We start from the raw sequence: 19,966 nt of genomic DNA on the forward strand, positions 1-19,966 counted from the left end.
TGCTTTGAATTCTTCAGGTAGTCGTTGAGTAAAACCGTGCAAATTTAAAATAATTTTTTGCAAGGTTGGACTCAAAGCCAACCTTTTGATTAAGTAATCAGCTATTTTTAAACTTGACAGCTCCATTTGTCCCTCTATTTTCTATCTTATTATAGAATAATAAAATATTAGTTAACATTAATAACCAATGATTAATAGTAACCGTTATTAAATATAGTAGATATGCCAATGTCATTTTTATGAGTATAGTTTTTCTCCACTGTTGGTTTTGTTTCGTAGTTTCTATTCTAAACTTCTTGATGGTGTCTAAAAATATCTCGTTCACATCAATCCATAGATATAATAGTTTGTCCCTTCCTTTGTAAAAGATTTTTTCTTCCTTACTTACCAGTTTTCTGGTAGGTTCGCTTACATCGTAATTGATTGTTATATGACTTGATGTTCGACGACTTGACCTTTGGGCAGCGTTAGGATAAAAATTTAGCATAATACCTCTTTTATCTTTTTTAATAGTAAGCAGCGTACATTATAAACATACTACTACTTTAGCCTTATTTGGTTTTAATATTTATCTGCATATATTTAGAAATATTTATTAATGAGTAATTACATTAGCTGCTCCTCTCCTATTTTCTCAATTCAACATTTCCAAATTGGTAACCTTACAAAATTATCGAATAGGGTAAGTTTACACTTACTTTAAGGGAAGAGATCATGCTAATATACAGAAAAGAACACGATATGTGCTAGTTAAATTAGTACTTTTCATCTTAAGTTTTAGTTAAAAAACAAACAGATAGCTTACTAAAACTTAGTGGTTTTATTTTGTTTACTATAACTAAGTGTTTTATAGTAAACATAATGTTTAAGTCAGGTACAGTGTAAATAAATCGCTTTTACCAAGCATTAAATGCCGACTTTTTATTTAAGGACTAAACCGCTTAATATGTAATAGTTATTAAAATTTAATAAGATAGTTTTACTGCCTTCTTAAACGACCTTTCGATACTCATATTATTGGCATTTTAAATATCTGTATTTAATGTTTTTAGTAGTTCTTTTTGCTATGAAAGCGGTATTTTTATATTTATTATTATTGTGAAATTCTAAACAAAAAAAGTGACAGAAATTATAACATAAAAAAATTGATTTTCAATAGATAATATTTATATAATACAAAAGAAAGGTTAAATAGAAGATTAACTGAGAATTAATCAGGGCAAGCAACCTATGTTACATAGGTAATCTTTGGGGCGGCAAGAACGCTTAAGTGACCTTTTTATATGCCGTTGAGTTGTAGTTTTTTTAGGCATTTTCGTATCGTAATGACTGTTAAGATCCTCAGTACAATGACTTATAATGAGGCGAAAGAGTCAATTTCTGTATATACAAGCTACTTGAAACTTGTTTTATAACTAAATGGGATTTATATAGTGTTAGCTTTACTTGTAGTGCATTTAATCTTATTGATGCGTATATTTATTTTTTTTTTAGCATTGTATTTTAAATACGCTCTGTCAAAAATAATTCTCGAGAGCTTGAGTTTGCGCGGTAAGGCTCTGACCCGATGAACTACAACGACAACTCCGCAGCTAAGCTGAATTTAAAACCGGTAATTCCTTGCATGAGCGCTCTACAAACTGTTAAAGCTCGCGCTTGGACCTTGTCCAAGGGTGATGGTTGGGCAGTTGGTTCAAATCTCTACTTAAATGATAAGTCTAATAATGTTTAAAATTCCCAGCGTCAGGCTCATTACCCCATAATACTGCTATCTTAGTTGAAATAAAACCTTAACTTTACTCACTTTATAGGCTTCAATATAGAGTCTCATAGACGACCTTAAGGGTCATATTAACTAAAACTAGGTTGAACTTATCAAGTTGCACGAATAGAGAGGTTAATTAAATTATGCGGATTTTCTTTTGCAGCGCAGTAAACCACCTTCCTCTCTTTTTTTTTACGAGATAGATGTCAAATTTTTTCTACATGATTTCGTTAAATATCGTTAAGAGTGAAGTTTATATCACTTTATTAACTTCCATTATTAATAACTGATCAGGGCTTGGTGTCTCTTACTCAAGTACTATAAGAACAGCTGCTATTTAGTTGATTCTTGAAATTGAGTCTTACAGAGGTTTAGGATCTATTTATTCAGTAAGGAAGTATTAATTAGAAAAAGTTTTTTTAGAGAAGAAAGTGACGATCAAAAGAGCTATCTTTTAATGTCGCATAAATAAGATATCGCTCGTCAAGGTCGAAAAGTGATTAGGTCCTTCTAATTCTTGACTGCCAGCTTCATTTTATGTGGTCGACTCAAGAGAATTAGTTAATACACCAAAATTTTTTCAGTAACCTTAGAAGGATCCTAGGATTTATACAACCCCTCTTCTTTCTCGAAATTCCGGTTTTGATAATGTTATAACTCGCACTAAATTACAGATTAGAGTAAATTCTGTCGTCAGCTTCAAAAGTCAAGGAGTGGGATAGAACATTAGATACAAATTGAAATAGATCTCATACATCGCAAAAAAGGTTAATCTTAACACTGTTATAATGAGAAAATTTTGCAAAAGAGATAATAAACTTAAATTGCTTTAACTATTTAATTATTTAAGATCTACTTTAATAATTTGACCTCCAGTCTTTAAAGGAAAAGTAGACCGAGAATTTAACTCTTCATCCTAAAGGCAGGTTCAAACTTTGAATGAGACTAAAAGTTCTTAATGGGGACTATACTTTTGAGGGATTTAGGTGATAGACAACATTTCTTACTAAGTGCACAGCAATTTCTTAAAGTATTAAACTATTATCACACATTCGTAGTTATAGGCTAAAAGAAGAGCTGTTATGGAATTTATAATGTCTGCCCCCTTTTTATTATAAACCAGTAAAGCCGCAATTAACTCGTATTTAATATAGATATAAAAAGTGCAACTAGTTTGTTTTTAATTGGAATTAACTTCAATGCGTCACTTGGTCTTGCGGTTAAGATCTAGAGTGCATTACCACGTGCTGAATCAGCCCATGACCACCAATCACGTTTGTTTTTTTTTATATTCATTGCAACAACGATATGCAGCCAAACTGACTATTGCTCTATAGCTTTTTACCGCTTCCCCTTTTATACGTATGTACATCAGAGTTGGTTAGTTAAGTATTTTTGAAGGAGGTCTTCATAAGACTCAGATCATAGTAGTTGTCGAGGGTGAAGATACTTTTTATTTCTTCAGGATCGTAACTTAAAACCTTCTGATTTGAGGTTGCTGGTGTGTAGCAAGGTTTTTTCGGTAAAGAATTTACATAATTTTTTAACTTAGAGATCTTCAGATCACAATGTAGAGCTGATATTATAATGTAAACCAAGGAAAGTTGTAAGTAACAAAGCATCTGATTTTGATAAACCTGCAGTCTTGAAAGCAACTTTTTCTGACAGCAACCCTGGGAGTGCTAAATTAGTAGTGGGTAAATATATGCTTTGAAAAAAAAAATTTTTTTCAAAAAAAAGATGAGATGACTTTTTTAAAGATGTATATAACGGCCTCACAGCTCGTATTACTTTTCAACTAGTAAAGTTGATATATTTATCTTATTTTACTTTAATTTATTACTACCATAGCTATTTGACTTAAGAACATCGGAAATTTTTGGGTCGTAAATAAGCAATCCTTTTTTCGGAGGATTTCGCTCAATAATAATTTAGTTAAAAAAATTTATGTAAAGTTTTAGAATACCATTTTTCTCGTTTTGCGATAACTGTAGTTAAAAGTGAACTAATTTATGACTTCTTGAAAATGATTATATTGCCACATTATCAGCAAAAAAAGCGAGTTCAGTGTTGTTGGTGTGAATAGTTAGATATGTTGATAGAGAGGAGCATAGGAGATAGAAAGGAGCACTTTGAAACACTTGAGCGCATGGCATCTGTGGAGGATAAGGATAAGCTTCGTTTCACGACAATTCCAAGTTAGATCAAGCGTGTTTACAGTAGTTGGCTGTTTAAAAAGAGAAATGCTTTTATTAAATAAGTTTTAGATTCAACAGAAAATGGATTGATATATTTAAGTTTTTTAACTGTTTCTCATTTTGAAAAAAAAAATAAAAAGGCTTTGCGCTTAAAGGATCCGAACTTAAAAATAAACGAGGGCTATGAGAATAATCGTTTATAAAAAATGTTGGGGCATTTTAGATTTAAAATAATTATGGAAATTATATATTTCAGACTTACCGCGAAGTATTGTTAAAGAATGCGTTAAATAGTTTTACAAACTGTATGTATGTAGCGTGAGTGTTGGGAACTTGGGAGTGTACCACTAATTGGTGTTATAAAAGGCGTGGCATACACACACACCTCTCCTTTCTTCTTTTCGTGGTGGGTTGCTCTCCTCGGGCAGTTCGAAAATTGTCAAATAGAAATTGAGTTTTTTTGTATTTATGATAAAACTATATTCTGCTTTTCAGCTATAATATATAGTTCTCGGAAGCATTAGTCTAGTAAATTCGACAGAACTTATTAAATTATTAAAGTGAAAAACCCATAAAAGCGTGATAAGTAAAGAAAGAAACCACTAATTTACGATATAATGAAAATTCCTGCAAAAAATTGTAATACAGGGATAAAGTTTAAAATAATAAAGATTAATATCCCTGAGTCGTCATTAGGTAATAAATCAAATGATTTTATTAATGAGCAGCTTTATTTTGCTCCTTATTTTAGAGCAATAAACGGTATTGTCGGAGCTTTTTATACCTAGTAATTATAAATTGTGACTTTTCTGTGAGAGTAACCATGAGTTAAGCGGTACTAACCTATCGCCTTTTGTACAGTAATATATTTTTTAAGAACTAGTCTGTCACGTAAATTATATAATGTTGCCATATTATTTTTACTTCCGTCTTGTTCACTTACCCTTACTACATTCATATTGAGCCTCCACGGTTAATCCAGCCAGTTCATTTTTAATTAAGTTAAAGGTTACGCTTGGGAAAGTAACTTTTTTTTAAAAAAACTTCTTGTTGGCGTAACATATCTTCATATTTGTTAGTATGTGAGCTTCTTATAGGATTACGTTATCAAAATTTTTATTCAAAACCTAGCAGTTATGGTAGTTTATAAATGTTTGACTATGCTACGAATTTCTTCATAGCATCACTTTACTCAGGACTTACATTGGCCTCTAAACAAATAAGATGAAAAAAAAAGTAAAATAGTAATGGATATTTAGTATGGGGTGTAAAAATTGAACTATGCAAAAATTTAGTATTATAATAAAAATTCTTAAATTTAGGGTTTTCGTATCGTATAAAGCATTACTTTATTAGGATTTTGAGGGGGGTTAAACACACAACCGCCAATGATCGAAAAGAGAATCGCATCGGTTAGAGTGGAATCCACGGTCTTAGATCTGCGCGTCAATGTGCTCTTAACCGTTGAGGCACAACTACTCCTCTCACTCCCGGTATGATGGCTTTACGAATTTAACCTGTTTTACGTAACCTTTTAAAAATTATTACTTACTAATTTAAGCCTAGAGCAATGTGTTTTCAATACAAGTAGAACGCCAGATAAAGGCAAGGATTTAACTTAAAATATAAGAATCTTTTATTCTAGCTAGCGTATATATACTGGCAAAGCAAAGTAGGACGCATGCTCTTAGACCCGCACCCGTCAATAATAATTTTTACCCAAGGGAACCCCTTCAAGTTAATAAAATAGTAAAGCTTTTTGTCTTAAGTAAAAAGCTGATAACCGAAGGGGACTGGTTTCAGCTGGCCGGTGTTCTAGAAGGTTTCGGTTTTAAGGCTCCTGTTCTAAGAGGATTTTTATTATAACCTTAGGCCGAATGGTGGGGAGTTTTTCTAACTCCCTAGAGCCAGCCATTATACCCTAAGAAACTGATGGGTAGTTGTATCCCAGACCCAGACGGCTAACCAAATTGAGGATCTGCTAATGTTTTTAAGAAAACTGAGGGAATTAGTGTAGCCATCTAAATAAAAAAATTCAGACAAAGAGGTTAAGAAAATCAGGCTTAAAGCATTTATTATTTAAGGACAGTTTAGCTTTCATAGTATTTGATAGCTGACTGTAGTTTTAAATTAAGATTTTATGTATTACTCTTTTAAAAATAATTACACAGAAAACATCTTAAAACTTTGCTAGTAGGTCATTAACATGAAAATTTTCAGTCCTATTTATTGGGTCCTGCAACTTAACGGGACCACTCACGTGTTATTTTATAAGGGGAAAAAGGGTCAAATACCAGAACCAGATTAATTATTTGCTCTCCGGCCTAGGACTGCCTAACTGTCTTATTTACCTAAAGCGTACAACGTGTTTTTTGATATTCATGTTTATTACACATAAGTTTTTTATTATTATTATTTAATAATATCTGATATTCGGTTGCCTATTATATTTAAATAAAAATTCTAGACTTCTATTTTGAAAAAGTGTTTTATCAAATTTGTTTTAGAGGGATTTCAACCTTACTGTATAGGGGTTAATTTTTTGCACTGTTTATATTATTAGCCACTTTATTAATAATAAGCTAAATATTTTGCTTTAAATACTTTTTTACGTTAGCTTAAATGGAGTCTGAACGTCAGAATAGCCCTAACAACACAACCAACTTTATAACCAGAAACCGTTCCTCTAGTCCTATAAACGGTAAAAGCGAAGGCAGAAGTTTAAGCAAAAGCCGTGAAAGTGCACAAAGGAAACTTTACCCTAGTAGGGAAAATAACTCAGATAAATTAAAAAAAAAGGAGAAGAACAAAGAAAGGGATAAAAACAGACATAAACGTCGTAGTCATAAATCTAGATCTAGATCTAGAAGTAGAAGTCCAATTAGGAAAAGGCATAGAAGTCCAACTTTTGAAGTTGATGAGTTTGGAAGAGTTAGAAAAGACAAACACAAAAGGTCTTTTTGGGTTATTACAAGGCCTCGGCCTCTAGTTCTATCCTTAATTTTTTATTAGTGAACTTGAAAAACTTGTTGAATTTCGAGTTAAGGAGGAGGTTCGTAAAATACAAGAGGAGCTGGAAAAAGATATGACCAGGCGTCTTAGCTCTGAGAAAAATAGGATCGAGGAATGGTATAAAGAAAAGCTTGAAGAAGAAAGAGTAAAGCTCAAGTTAGAGCTAGAATCTAAACTTGAAGCAGAAGTAAAAAGACGCGTAGAAGTAGAACAGAAAAGGGTAATTTTATATTGTTTAAGCTACTGAGCGGGTTTGTTTAACGCTTGAACATCTAACTTTTTTTTACAAGCTCCAAGCAGAGCAGAAAAGCGTTGAAGAGATAATTGAAGAAAATAATCGTAAGCTTCTTGAAGAACAAAGGAAGAAGGTTTGGAGACCTCGTTCGCCTGCCCACACTTTATTTGGCTTTATTACGTTTTTTATTTCTAGAAGAAACACTTTGAATCATACTAATGACTTGACTTTCCACTAGACCTACATACTTATGGGGTGCAAACAGCCTCGATGTTATATTTTATTCACAGTCGCTCAGTTTTTTGATCATTTCTCTACTTTTTACTTGTGAAGTTATAGAAAATGTTGGTCAACACTTCTCTATAACTATTTTCGACACAGCACAATATGATATATATTATCGTTGCTTGAGGAAAGGAGTTAATTTACACATAATTTTCGAGGATAATTTGGTTTATATACACCACTACCATTTATGAACGTTCTCTTTACGAGTAAATTAAGACAGGGTCATAAATGCGCCCATAAAAGTTAAAAAAATTATCTACTTGTCGTTTATTTTTGTAAACAGTAATAAGTTGACGTATTAAGCGAAAAGCTTTTTTAATCAATTTAACCTGTTTTACCGGTAATCTGAGAGGTAGAAGGATAATTATACAAACTAGGAGACATTTCCAGTTGCCGGACCTCCTGGTTAGTGTACTTGACTGGGCTTAAGCCTTCTTGTCAGTTTTCCACCCGTGTGTGAACTTGAAATTGTGCGAGAACTTAGTTTCTTTTATAGACTATTTGCCTTAAACAACTATTTTTTTTTACGGAACTTTAAGGCGCCTAGTACTTCTCCTTTTTTACGCACACAATTATTAAATAACTACGTATACTTGACTTATTGCCTTATCTAAACTCCAAATTGTATTGTCTACTTTTGAGCTAATTTTCCTTTATAATCCGGACTCAGAAGGCTGTTAACTTACTCGGAACGGGTTATTGTACCTTACTACCTTTGTTAAATATATTAAGGCTACTTTGCGTTGTCTCACTATCTAAATAGTGGTCTTTATATATTTTTTGACTTTTGGCTTGCAGGATGAGGAACAACTTTTAATTATTCAGAAGAAGCAAGAAGAACGAAAGAAGATAATAGAGGAGGAACGAAGAAAGATTGAGGAGTTTAAAGCACAACAAGCCGAAATTTTAAACATAGGAAAAGCACGAAGCAAGCTTTCTTTCGGACTAAAAATGAAACATATTTTGTAAACTACACTTAGTAAAGGTTTACTATCTTGTATATAATATTTAATAAAAAGCTACAATTGCTTGCACACTTTAAAGTTAAAATTTACGTCATTATAGTTAGCGAACGCTGAGACAACTTTTTTTTTTTCTAAGAATTACGCTCAGTAAATCTTTTGAGCAGTTTCCTGCTTCATACGTTATTGCAAGGTAACCAACGGAGGATTGGTGGCCGCTCGCCTTATTCACAAGCTAATTTAGCAGCAATCATATGATGGTTGCGGCTGCTTAAATTGTAGGATATGTTTATGGCAGTCTTTGACGGTTATACCCGCTGAATTTGCCTTTACCAAATAATGTATGCTTTTGAACTTTGACCTTTTTTTTAATCACTTTAGCCTACTGCTATTCAATCTAAATTTCACTAATCATATCAAAAGGGGGATATAGTATACTTAACGAATAAGTGCATTCTTAAGCCATTTAATTAAAAAAAAGATTTATCATTGCTACAATTTATATCTAAGGCATGCTTCTAAAGTACATTTGTCTAAGAAGGGCAATACATGACTTGATTAACTGTGAAATAAAAATGGGCTAATAAACAAAAACAACGTAAAACTTTTGATAGTAGCTAAATCTATTCGGTTACTTAGTGTAAATACATTTTACTATTTAGTATTTTTGGCTGTTGGCAAACTTTTGCTACGTTTGCAGTATATATGATACACTTTACAGCAGTGTGGTGGTATGAAGTTATACAAAAATAAAAAACCCTTCCAGATATTCTATGTTTAACTTCAGTTCTCTCATTATTTTAGTAATAAAAATTCATTTTAGGATTGACATCGGCATAATTTTAAGTCGACTGCTTTATAAACCTAATAATGTAAATAACTTAATATATAGCCTTTTCTAAGGTAAAGTATTTTAGGTAATTGACTTTGTAACGAGTTAAATTGTTGAAGGTTTTGTTAATTTTTTGCAATTAATGTATTCCCACGCAGTATGACAATTAATCATTAATTTTACATTTCAACCACTTTGTAATATGTTAGGGCGCACATCCCGTGAATAATATGAGCTGTCTTATAAATGCTTCATAGGCCTGTATTACATACCTTAATTAATAACTGACCAAATATTTATCTATTTTAACGGCTTCTGTTGCATAGTTTCTCTTCAGTCTGTTTTAAAAGATAATTGCGTACCACTCTACTAAAAATCCAACAAGGATTCTTAACATCCTTTACACGCACAGTATAAAGCAACGCAGCACGCTAGGAAAATTAAACTCTATATAAATGCAACAATATAGATTAAACAGTTTAAGCTCGCGGTAGCAAGCACCTGCAAAAGCCACCAACATATCTGCAAACACAGGTTAAACTGCTTACTGATATTGAATAATAACGTTCAAATGCATTTGAGTACAGAACAAATTAAAATTTTTACAAATAGGATTTAACAGAAAAATTATTTATTGAAGGGTTTGTGGTGTACCGTTACTAACAATTAAGAAAAATTTTATGTTGTAACGAGCCACTACTTTAAATAAATACCTTTTTGGTTAGGGAATAACAAAAAAATAAGGGGTAAATATGAAATTTTTTCATAATAGCTTCTCAAAATAAAAAACCATGTTAAAGTGGTAGGTGTGCTGCAGTTTATAAATCGATTTCTTTAATTCTCATTTAAAGAATCTTCTAATTAATTATAATAGCTCCTAACAATTTTGGTCGTTGCAATTAATAAATGTAATGGATAGAAAAACAGAGATAACAATAACTAGAGGGTAACAACTAATCTACTTTGAGCACAACCAAAAAAAAAAGCTTTATTTTTTTTTATGGTCATCAGCAGTAATACTTTTTTTTTTATTAACGATATTTCTTTTACCCCATAAAATAAATAACCGAATTTACGAGCTCTCACCAGGATGATAGATTACACATTAGCTTTAAGCTTGTGGTAAAGCAATCTCATGTATATATAAATCTTATAAATAATCCCACCCCTAACTCATATTAGAGCCCATTGCGCGTTCCGCGATAGCGTGAGCCGGCCCACAGCTTTCATAGTTCACCTCATCCTTCTGTAATTAATTGGAGTGGGATTGAACCAATTATCGTAGGTGGCGCTATCTGGAATCATGATATAAGGCATTGTTGCGAACAAACCACTGTGTGCCTTTAATAAGGCGTAGCAGCTGGTTTTGTCTCATTTGAAGCGAAGAGACTATTGACGATGGGTCGTAGGCCCAGGCGGTAGACGTCTATGTTATGTTCTGTCGGTTGTACAACAAATACAAGCGTCGTTTGTTGTGTAGCGAAAGTTTGCTTCCATCACAAAGTAAAGGTATAGAGTTTAAACCGACGCCTTAACCTTCGCCGCGATATAGTTTACGTGCGGTCGCCACGAGAGCTTATTGTCAATAATGATAGCCAGGTATTTCGCCTGAGGGGACCAAGGAATGACCCTATTTTCAAAAGTCAGCGAAGGTAGTGGTGTAGTGCGCTTCATTGTGGTAAAAAGGGCTTTGACCTCCCCCGCATATAAGGCAATCCGCGTGTGGGGGTCGTCAGGCTGTGGCACTTCGCATAGATAAAGCGCGAAGAGTGATTGATAAAAGAGATCCTTAAGGGGCTCTGGTTGTTGGTGGTCTTAAGCGTGAGCGCGCAACGCTCACACGTATATCCAAGACGCCGTCCTTGAGGTAAGATTGGTTTACGGTAAAAGAGTAGTAGGAAGGGTTACGGCGGGCATTGTGTGGAGCTAAACTTGTGCCAAACTCGATAAAACTCTTTTTCAACATCAAGAAAGACTGCATCTGTGGACTTCTTTAAACTGAAGGCACTGGTCGTCCACTCTGTCAAGAGGGGGTGCTGTTGAGTAGTGAGGTGCCCTTGTCGAAATCCAAATTGGAACTCTGGCAGGGCATGGCTTGCGATGACAAATACTTTCAAACGGCGCAGTAGGCCGCCTCAACTATTTTGCAAACGACTGATAGGCCTGTACTAGCTTGGCGTAGATGTAGTCTTGGTAGCTTCTAGAGCAATACAACAGTTGCCGTCTTCCAACGCAATGGGAAGAAGTCGAGAGCCATCGTGGAGTTGATGAGCGGCATAGGCGTTCTACAGACACCAGTGGTAATTACTTGACATCGTTGGTGGTACCGTCGGGGTCAGGTGTCTTTCGGCTCGGTAAAGAGTTAACCTCTACGATTTATCTACGGTGATTGGCTCAAGCTGTTCCTCGGCATAGCAAGGAAGTTCGATTTACAAAATACTTCGTAAGCAACTTAAAAAGCAGGTGACGCACACTTTAGCGAGGTGATCAGCAAAAAAGTGTTGCTTTGCCAGCATCAATTTCCGTAAGCGGTTATATATTGTCAACTAAAACGGAAAATGTTATCCTTTCTCTATTTATTTAGATTACTAACTATTTTCATGCTACTCCATCAAAGGACTTTTTCAAGAAGCACATTTTTATCTTTTTATTTTTTCTAGTGTGCAGGAGTAATCTTCACACTCAAGACTATCTATGAAAGGAGCTTGAAACGGTTATGCGGGTGATAAGAGATTATTTGAAAGGGCGATAATAGCCAGAAAAGGAAGGCTTCGGTGGAATACTTGTGCGTACAAACTCATAGATTACTAGGTTAGGAGGCGTATATAGTACGCAGGCTGGTTCAGTAGACGTCGTTCTTCTTTTTTCCGTCTCTCACGTTGAGGGCGCTACAGTTTAACCTGTAGAAACTATGCTTTGAGAGTTGGAGATAACTCTGGTCAATTTTGCTATTCTTGTCAGTCTTATTTAAGCAATTCTTGTCTTATTTTTTGTTTGTGATTCTGTTCTTGTTAGTTTGTACATAATATATAAAAATTCCTTATCTTTAAGATTTGGAAAATAGTAGTTAAGTACTTTTGCTGATCTTAAAAAGTTTAGTACCCTCAAAAGTTAATAGCTTTAACCCCACAACTTTTTATCAGTACGGCTAAAAGATACGAGATGAGATTCTAATTGAAATAACTTGGTCCAAGCCTACGCACAATTGAAAAGGGTAATTTAAAATATATTTTAAAAATTCATCTCAAGTCTGATCTCAGTTGAACACAAATAGGTTTTACAAAGTCATATTAATTTGTTGGCGTAAAGAGTATGTGTAGTTGATATTGCTCTCTTAGCCCAGAAACTTTGCTTTGCTGCGAACTTCTTCAACTCTTTCGAAAAGTATTTTTATACTAGCAACTAACTCTTAGGTGTCTTTTCAATTTTAAATAGTTAGAAAATTATTTGTTACTCGTTTATTATTACAAAAAATTTTTGGTTTGCGGGTAAACTGGTGGGTGTAGTTTCTTTATATAGCCGAGGAAAATTTTCTTTTCCAACATCCTGAGAAACTGGCGATTTTTGAGTTTTTACCAAGTGTGTTTAAAGTCAGTGAGCTAGGTTTTTTTAATAGTTTAGAGCAGAGATGAGACCTTAGTCTAATTCACTGGTTTTCAAAATTTATCTAATATCTACAGCTGTACAACAAAAGTCTTTTGCCCTATAACATTCTCTTTTATTTTAATAACTTCCATGTTCCTTTTTTTAAGGCTTCATTTTGTTAATAAGAAGCTCATTAAACTTGAGTTAAAGGCGTTGTTTTTAAAAAGCTTATATAAAAAATCAATAAGGGTTATATATATATTATATAGACTTCTGTCATATATCATAGCCGGGAGTTATCTACAAATAAGAAGGGGGATCTTACGGTACCTTTTCTGTAAATAGAAAACCAAACTCTTAGAACACCTAAAATTTAAGCTTGGAGCTCTACTTTTATAAAATCAATTTAAGGCAGAGTAGCGGATAATAGTCGTACCGCTTACTATACTAAAAGTGAAAAATGTGGACCTACTGATAAGCCCTTAAAAAGGTTCTTCTACGTCAACGACTCCGGCTCCTCCGTTGTAGAATGCAGTCTTGCCCAGCTAATAATTTAGCTTATACAGCGCCGTACTTGAGGTGTCTGCTATATGTACGGCTATATTTTCCATTATTTAGTGTAGAAGGAAGTTACTAGTTATTACCTTTAATTGATAATAATTCTTTTCAATAATTTAAAGGTTCCAACCCACTTACTTAAACTTTCAGCCCCTGAAAAGTACACTTAATATCCATCTACTTTTTCTTTATATAAATCTGGTTAAGAAAAAAAGATTATCTAAGTTTTTTTTAACTTTTTAATCTTTTTTAAACTTTTTAACCTTTATCCTAGAGTTTGTTGATTAAGTACTTTTTATTAAGTTCTTGTTTAAGACCGTATTATATACCAATTTTTTCTTTTTACAAAATGTTCACTTTGTTCATTTTATTTTATAAAGATGCCTCACTCGGTTTAGTGAAAATAAAACATTTGTTTTCAACTCCGGAGGTTGGAACTTTTCAACCTTGCGCACAACTATTTAAGGTTAATTTTTTTTTTTCTTTATTTAAGAAAAAGCTTACGAAAATCTTTGCAATGTTAGCTTATAACTATTTAAAAAAAAGTTCATTATAATCTTATTAAGAAATAAATCCTGTGGCTAAGATATTAACTACTCGAAAAGTTTCTCCTTAATAGTAAGTTAGTAATACCATCTTGTACTTAGAGATCTTTGCAAGACGATGAGCAGCTGGTGTTCAATAATTTTTTTAATTCAGAAAACGGATTAATTATGGGCTTTTTATGCGCCTTTTTTTTCTTGTTTACCGTTATTATAAGTGTTGCTCTTGTAAGTTCAGTACAGTCGCCACGCATCCATCTGGATACCGGTGTCCAACATTCCTAGAAAGATCGCTATCTATAAAAGTATAAAAAACTTGCTTCACTGATCTCTTCAAATATTTATATACTCTTCATAATACTTTAATTTTAATGTTGAAGAGAAAGGATCCCTTCATCTTAAAAGGTTTCATAGTTTCAAATAATAAGTTTAAACCCGCAAGAAGCTTAAATGAAATATTTACTTTGCGACTACCACGTTATTATATTAAGCGCAATATAGAGTAGAATTGGGTGGGTCACTTAGAGAAAAGTTTATCGTAGACTGTGAGAACAAATTTTTTGTGGTTTAAACAATTAGAGTTTTAGTAAAAGACACTATGGACTTATGGCTAATTTGCATAAGATTGCGCCTCAAAAATTAATTCACCGCATCAGTGGCGCCTTAAGAAAGAGATGGCAGCAGAGAAAAGCAAAAGTAAGTTTAAATTATATAAAAGTAACTAAACCTTAAAACTTTATTATAGCTGTAGTGTATGTAGTCTAGACAAAAGATGCTACACTTTACTGTTCACCTTTTTTTCTACAGAAAAAAAATATTATCCTTTAGAAAAGCAAACGGTTATCCATATAAATAAAGAAACTTTTTATAAAAACTGCGCAAGTGGGAGTAGGCGTTGCAGATCATTGTGCGTGGAAAAACCTTCTCTAGCACCGAGGAACCCAACCCGCAGACATCAGCTGAGAATTTTTCTATAAATATTGACGCCCCTGCGAGATTCTTAAACTTTAATAGAGTTAAAGAATATTAAACGGATTAACGAAGAACTAAGACCTTTTTTTCCCTTTCGTCGCTGTGTTTGAAGTCGATGGAACCTCGCAGGCGAAAAAGTACTCCCACACACACCTCAAGAAAGTGGAGTTGGGCTCTTCTTTGGGGCACCGCAGAACTTATTGAACTGTCTTTAGTCCAGCAGTCGCCATCTTCACTGTGCTGCCCATACAAAGTCGTAAGCAGGAGATTGACAGCGGAGGCCATCAAGTGCGCTTTATTCACGTGCTCTAGTAAGGGTGTTAGAAGCGAGGCAGCAAACTATACGGAGTAGCTCTGCCTTCCAGCGAAGAGCAGTGTATTTCTGCATTGTAGTACGCCCACGGGATCACTAGCGCGTACATGAAACTCATCTCCTTCCAGAGCGCGTGACCTAAGCTTGAGTCTAGGAATTAAAAAGTGTGAAGCACCGCTTAGAGAAGAGGAAAAAATAGATACAGCCACTGCTCTGTAGTTCTTTTTCCTTCATGGCAAAGAGAAAGTTAAGTTTTCTAAAAGTATACGTTTATTCTAAAGTAACGAACGAGAAAGCAAGATGCTTCAGTGGGCTTTTTCCCTGTCGCCAGCGGAGTAACTATAAAGCCCGTTTCCAGAGAAACCTGAATCAAAGCCTTACTTGGAAAAGTAAAAGTATTATATATAAATTCACAAGTTGCAGAGCTTTATTTAGTAGACCCTCGAAGTTTATAAGGAGCCCTACTTGCATCGTTTTCTGTAAAACCTCCTCGATATCCTTGAACAAGGCATTGTCGTACTTATTAACTTAACAAGAAATGCATTCACCTTAATTTTCTTTAAGTGCTCGGTTACGTTAAAGGATTCTTTGTAGATGGTTTTCTCGGAAATGGTTACCAAAGTTCTCTGTGAACTTTATATTAAAGTCAGTAAAATAGTGGTATCTGTAGAATAAGGGCTTCATGAACAGCAGAGAAAATATTACTCTATGAAGTGTTTTATTAATTCAAAACACTGCAGCATTTGCTTAGAAATTTGAATTTTCACGTAATTAATCCCGGCATATCCAATAAGATGACAGAGTGCAATAATTTCTAGTACCAATAAAAACTTAAAAAGAAACCGAGAGGAATTTAAAGCTTACATATTACAAAATAAAATACTATAATATTATTAAGCTCGTGTGGCGGCTATACTATAAAATGGATGTCGTTTCTTACAGACAGCGGGCAAGGTGTTTACCATTTAAGTTAAAGTATTGTTCCGACTGAGAAGCTCCGGCACTAAAGACTTGCCCTAGGGAAAAAGGGACCACGGCGGCGCCAGGGCTCAGTTTTTTGTCTATAAAAGCTAAATACCTAATGTTAACGATATAAGTGAGCTAAACCACAGAGTCTACAATAGAAATTAGAATAAACCAAAAAGAATAGTGAGCGACCAGTAAGCTTGCCGGTTTCTCCTTGGGATCAGTAAGTGCGGGCACTAACCCGTGGACAAGATCAGAGCAGCCCAACAGTGCTATTTAATAATATTAAGTTATTATGTGGAATGCCAAGTATAGTAATTGCCACTATCACCAAAAGGGCGGAGAGACAGAAGAAGATCAAAGAGGATGGTCACCTCCTTCAAAAGTTGAGAGGGTCTTTTAATCGTCATGTGGCTTTTATTAAATTCGTCAAGCCGGCCTTTGTTATGCGCTATAATGATCAATATTGCCGAGCTAATTACTAAAAGCACCTATTAAATCGCAAACGAAACATGAGAGCTCCTTTGAGAAGCATTCTACCATCGAGAAACGCTTGTCAAAAACTTGAATAAAAGGATAGTATGTGAGAGCCCAGAGCATTCGCCTGATGACCTCGTCCAGAGTGCGAATCCTAGATCCACGGGCCTACTAACAAAGTAAACTCTTTCCCACGTAGTAAAGATACTCTCGACTAAAATCCAAGTTGCTGCCCGTGGCCATCATATAGGGGTCAAGTGGCGTCACTTCTGGCCAGATGGGCAAGCCACCAGGAGTAGTAGGCCCAATAAACGCTTGTTTCTTTGAAAAACTTAATCCACTGTGAGCTAGCTTGTTTTGTAGTGGAGTGTATCGCCACACGAAACAATTGCAGCTTTTAGAGAAATATACTACCTGGTGCTCAAGCTCAAGAATTAATGTGAAGTAGGCTCGGAAGCACTTAATCCAGCGGCGGATATACTTGTTTAAGTGAAGAGAAAATATGTTTTGGGATGTTAGGCCGACCGCTTTTTGACTTTTGCTCTTAATATTGTCCATAGTACAATACATTTTCCATAATAATAGTAAAAAACCTACTTCGTATTCGTAGGAAGGGAACTGAGGGATCACAGTGAGAAAGGCAGCAGCTTCATATCCTTGCACTGTCGCCAACGCGCTTTTAAACATGGACCCTAAAGAGGGACGCATAAGGCCGGTGCCGGAGGATACAAGGGGAACGGCGGGAGCTTTGCCTTACACAGAAACACTCGATAATTAAAGAGCTCTTTGAGGTTGGTGGTTTGGTTGAGGGAGTGGTGAAACTCGTCAACGAGGCTAAAGTGGAAGGTGCTCGTGCTCAGTGCCTTTAGTAGTTCTTTATCTTCAACAATTTCGGTTGGGCAAGAGGATTCCGCCAAAAGGACCTGATTGGTTCAGTTAGACTTATTATATAACAAAAGAAAGTTATTGGTAGTCCCTGAAATCGTAAGTGGTCCAACTGCCAACCTTCATAGCCCAGTTGTTTAGTGGGGCCGCAATCACTTAACTGGGACAAGCGCCGGCAAAAGGCGTTAAGCAGCCTCAACTCCACTGAAGAAATATTTCCAAACTTTTCAACAAGAGACGTTAACTTCGGTCCATCAAAATTAATGAGAAATTCAAGATAATATCTAAAAAGGTTTTTTAGGAAACTATGCTCCATGTCTGAAAGGTGCGAAAGGTATTAAGACCTTCTAACTATCATCTCGTGTTCCACAAGCATTCCAATCAACTTTTCAGTAAAAAAAAGAAAAGATGCGAATAGAGGGTCCGTCCAATCACCTTCCTTATACCTCATATTCTTTAAAGGTCTTTTCATGTGAATTAGAAACCTTTTTACATTGGTAAATGGGGTTAATGCGAGGGGAAAACAAACTAGAGGTAAGCCATGCTCAACCAAAAAATCTCATTCTTAGCTAGAGATAAAGTGAGGAGGATAGTTGGAAGTTTGGGCCCGAGTATCCCTAAACAGGGTCAAAGATAAATAGCATTCCTTAAAATTTAAAAAGAATTTCACATAAGTTACCTGGTTGGTCGTTAATAATATTAATAGTCTGCTGTAGATAATGACCCACACAAACACGCCTTTGATAGTGAAAGGAAACAGCTGTCCGTTTTAGCATGACGACAATGAGGAAACGCTCCTGCCAAACTGTACTCAATAAACCTTGAGCAGGGAGAGCGGCGGCTTGCTCCTCGACTATTTTGTGCAACTCCTTTTCTTTGGAAAGCTTGGCTGCGTTTTCAAACTCCCCATGGATGTATAGAACTTCGTTGGGACACAACTGTACAACCCCTGCAAGTAATAATACTAATAGTAAGTGCTTTCCAAATCTCAGACGTTGCCCTACACGTGTCTTTTAAAACCGACTTTAGAAGAAGTAATGCTGGTGAATTTTCAGTTGCGAGGGCTTTGGGACAGCAAAGGAGTGCCAAGCAGATCCAACGCTGCAGTTCGCACAGCGAGTAAGTCACGTAGCGCATGGCCAGCCACGCATCCGGCAAAGACATATCTGTATACAACCAGAACGTTTCACAATCTCATATAAGACGTTCGCTTATATACGCTCGTTTAATAATTATAATTTGAAAGTTTAATAAAATTATCAAATATTTGGTGAATTTCTCCTAAGTTTTCTAATATAGCAGACGTTAGCTCTTTAAATGAAATTTTAAAACTTTCGTTTTGTAAAATTGTATGTTAGAGTTCAAAATAACCTGTAAAGCTATTAAGCTAATCTTAATAAAACTTCTATCATCCAACAAAAATATAAATTTAAAGGTTAGTACTTCGTCAAACTGCAATAATAATAATATAGTATACAGTTGACTGAAGTACCGCTAGCTATGAGAGAATATTTGCAAGAGCTTCTAAGAGACTTCGAATCTAAATTTAACTGGCTATAAATTGGCGATAACGAGGAAATCATGCTTGTAATTTTAGAAGAAAAAGGTTTCAATAGTGTTATTAAGCCTAGCAGGGGATTTTCAAAATCACTAAGGAAACGTGAGAGCACCGAAAATTTCTGGTCCACCTCTGATAATAAACAGAATTAGAAAAATAAGTCAGTAACTTGTAATTAAAGCAAGCACCTCTCTTCTTAGAATAAAGTTGAGCAGCGGCATATAAAAACACAATTGCTTTGCGCTCTTCTATCCGAAAGTAGAGAAGAATGACGGACACAAAAGTGCATAACAAATTTAAGTAGTTAACAAAAAGATCAAAGTGGAATATTAAAGAAACTCTCTGTAATTTTTTGTCGATGCTCTTTAATACCTATTTGTTATATAAGCTCGGTAGTAAATAGGAAATCTATAGAACCACATTAGTTTTGTATAAGTAAAGATTACCTCAAAGGTTCTAATTTTAAAGTCGTAAACGACATTTGAAAGATAATACCAATAGTTTAAGGTATTACTTATTTCTAAGTGATTATCTCGGATCCAATCCATCTTTAAAACAGTCTCGGTTTTTAAAGTTTGCTTTTTTTGAAGTAAAGACAGTGTGTCTTTACACTTTTTGTCATTTAAAAAATTCGGGCGTTTGCCGTGGGTAGTACAAACCTATAACTTAGTTAAATTATCATCTAAGTGTAAAGAGTTAAAATAATATTAGAACCATTTTCATGTTTTGCACCCTCCCCAAAACTAAAAGCCCATGAGAATTGAGTATTGTAAACTTTTCTGCAAGTCGCTCGCTCATTTTTACAATGACTCGCTAAT

At 34.7% G+C, this 19,966-nt stretch overlaps 3 protein-coding genes and 1 long non-coding RNA gene across 4 annotated transcripts; 2 read left to right on the forward strand and 2 right to left on the reverse strand.

Annotated features, from left to right (window-relative positions):
• The first annotated feature begins 6,268 nt into the window (after nucleotides 1-6,268).
• On the forward strand, nucleotides 6,269-8,467 carry LOC135120521 (arginine and glutamate-rich protein 1-A-like). Its single transcript, XM_064044841.1, has 6 exons — nucleotides 6,269-6,321; nucleotides 6,431-6,496; nucleotides 6,581-6,917; nucleotides 6,976-7,195; nucleotides 7,266-7,343; nucleotides 8,297-8,467. The coding sequence occupies exons 3-6, from the start codon at nucleotides 6,586-6,588 to the stop codon at nucleotides 8,465-8,467; spliced, it is 801 nt and encodes a 266-aa protein (XP_063900911.1). The 5' UTR covers nucleotides 6,269-6,321; nucleotides 6,431-6,496; nucleotides 6,581-6,585.
• A 4,936-nt stretch (nucleotides 8,468-13,403) lies between these two features.
• LOC135120491 (uncharacterized) lies at nucleotides 13,404-14,253 on the forward strand. The gene is made up of 4 exons (XR_010278639.1): nucleotides 13,404-13,456; nucleotides 13,558-13,595; nucleotides 13,816-13,901; nucleotides 14,083-14,253. It is a non-coding gene; the product is annotated as an uncharacterized LOC135120491 (long non-coding RNA).
• A 452-nt stretch (nucleotides 14,254-14,705) lies between these two features.
• Nucleotides 14,706-17,571, reverse strand: LOC135120496 (uncharacterized). The gene is made up of 17 exons (XM_064044803.1): nucleotides 17,463-17,571; nucleotides 17,303-17,397; nucleotides 17,120-17,248; nucleotides 16,914-17,056; nucleotides 16,720-16,859; nucleotides 16,560-16,667; nucleotides 16,401-16,500; nucleotides 16,225-16,340; nucleotides 15,968-16,076; nucleotides 15,811-15,895; nucleotides 15,677-15,760; nucleotides 15,552-15,626; nucleotides 15,466-15,490; nucleotides 15,308-15,412; nucleotides 15,031-15,257; nucleotides 14,840-14,982; nucleotides 14,706-14,778 (listed from the first exon to the last, which is right to left on the reverse strand). Exons 2-17 carry the CDS (start codon nucleotides 17,390-17,392, stop codon nucleotides 14,760-14,762), a joined length of 1,698 nt encoding a protein of 565 aa, XP_063900873.1. The 5' UTR covers nucleotides 17,393-17,397; nucleotides 17,463-17,571; the 3' UTR covers nucleotides 14,706-14,759.
• LOC135120497 (nck-associated protein 1 homolog) lies at nucleotides 17,571-18,784 on the reverse strand. The gene is made up of 6 exons (XM_064044804.1): nucleotides 18,595-18,784; nucleotides 18,411-18,539; nucleotides 18,270-18,350; nucleotides 18,141-18,207; nucleotides 17,935-18,075; nucleotides 17,571-17,874 (listed from the first exon to the last, which is right to left on the reverse strand). Exons 1-6 carry the CDS (start codon nucleotides 18,752-18,754, stop codon nucleotides 17,571-17,573), a joined length of 882 nt encoding a protein of 293 aa, XP_063900874.1. The 5' UTR covers nucleotides 18,755-18,784.
• Nucleotides 18,785-19,966: the final 1,182 nt, after the last annotated feature.

The sequence above is a fragment of the Zophobas morio genome, unplaced genomic scaffold (genome assembly GCF_036711695.1).
Source record: "Zophobas morio isolate AGI-343-1 ecotype UQ-CSIRO unplaced genomic scaffold, CSIRO_AGI_Zmor_V1 ptg000386l, whole genome shotgun sequence".
Taxonomy (NCBI): Eukaryota; Metazoa; Arthropoda; class Insecta; order Coleoptera; family Tenebrionidae; genus Zophobas; species Zophobas morio.

Coding starts and splice junctions, on each gene's coding strand:
- LOC135120521 (XM_064044841.1), top strand. CDS start 6,586: ATGGAGTCTGAACGTCAGAATAGCCCTAACAACACAACCAACTTTATA. Junction 6,918..6,975: donor AGAAAAGACAAACACAAAAG/GTCTTTTTGGGT, acceptor ATTTTTTATTAG/TGAACTTGAAAAACTTGTTG. Junction 7,344..8,296: donor TTGAAGAACAAAGGAAGAAG/GTTTGGAGACCT, acceptor TTTGGCTTGCAG/GATGAGGAACAACTTTTAAT.
- LOC135120496 (XM_064044803.1), bottom strand. CDS start 17,392: ATGTTTAAAAGCGCGTTGGCGACAGTGCAAGGATATGAAGCTGCTGCC. Junction 16,668..16,719: donor TTTCGTTTGCGATTTAATAG/GTGCTTTTAGTA, acceptor CGCATAACAAAG/GCCGGCTTGACGAATTTAAT. Junction 16,501..16,559: donor TCTGTCTCTCCGCCCTTTTG/GTGATAGTGGCA, acceptor ATTATTAAATAG/CACTGTTGGGCTGCTCTGAT.
- LOC135120497 (XM_064044804.1), bottom strand. CDS start 18,754: ATGTCTTTGCCGGATGCGTGGCTGGCCATGCGCTACGTGACTTACTCG. Junction 18,351..18,410: donor CGCCGCTCTCCCTGCTCAAG/GTTTATTGAGTA, acceptor TAAAACGGACAG/CTGTTTCCTTTCACTATCAA. Junction 18,076..18,140: donor GCTAAGAATGAGATTTTTTG/GTTGAGCATGGC, acceptor CAATGTAAAAAG/GTTTCTAATTCACATGAAAA.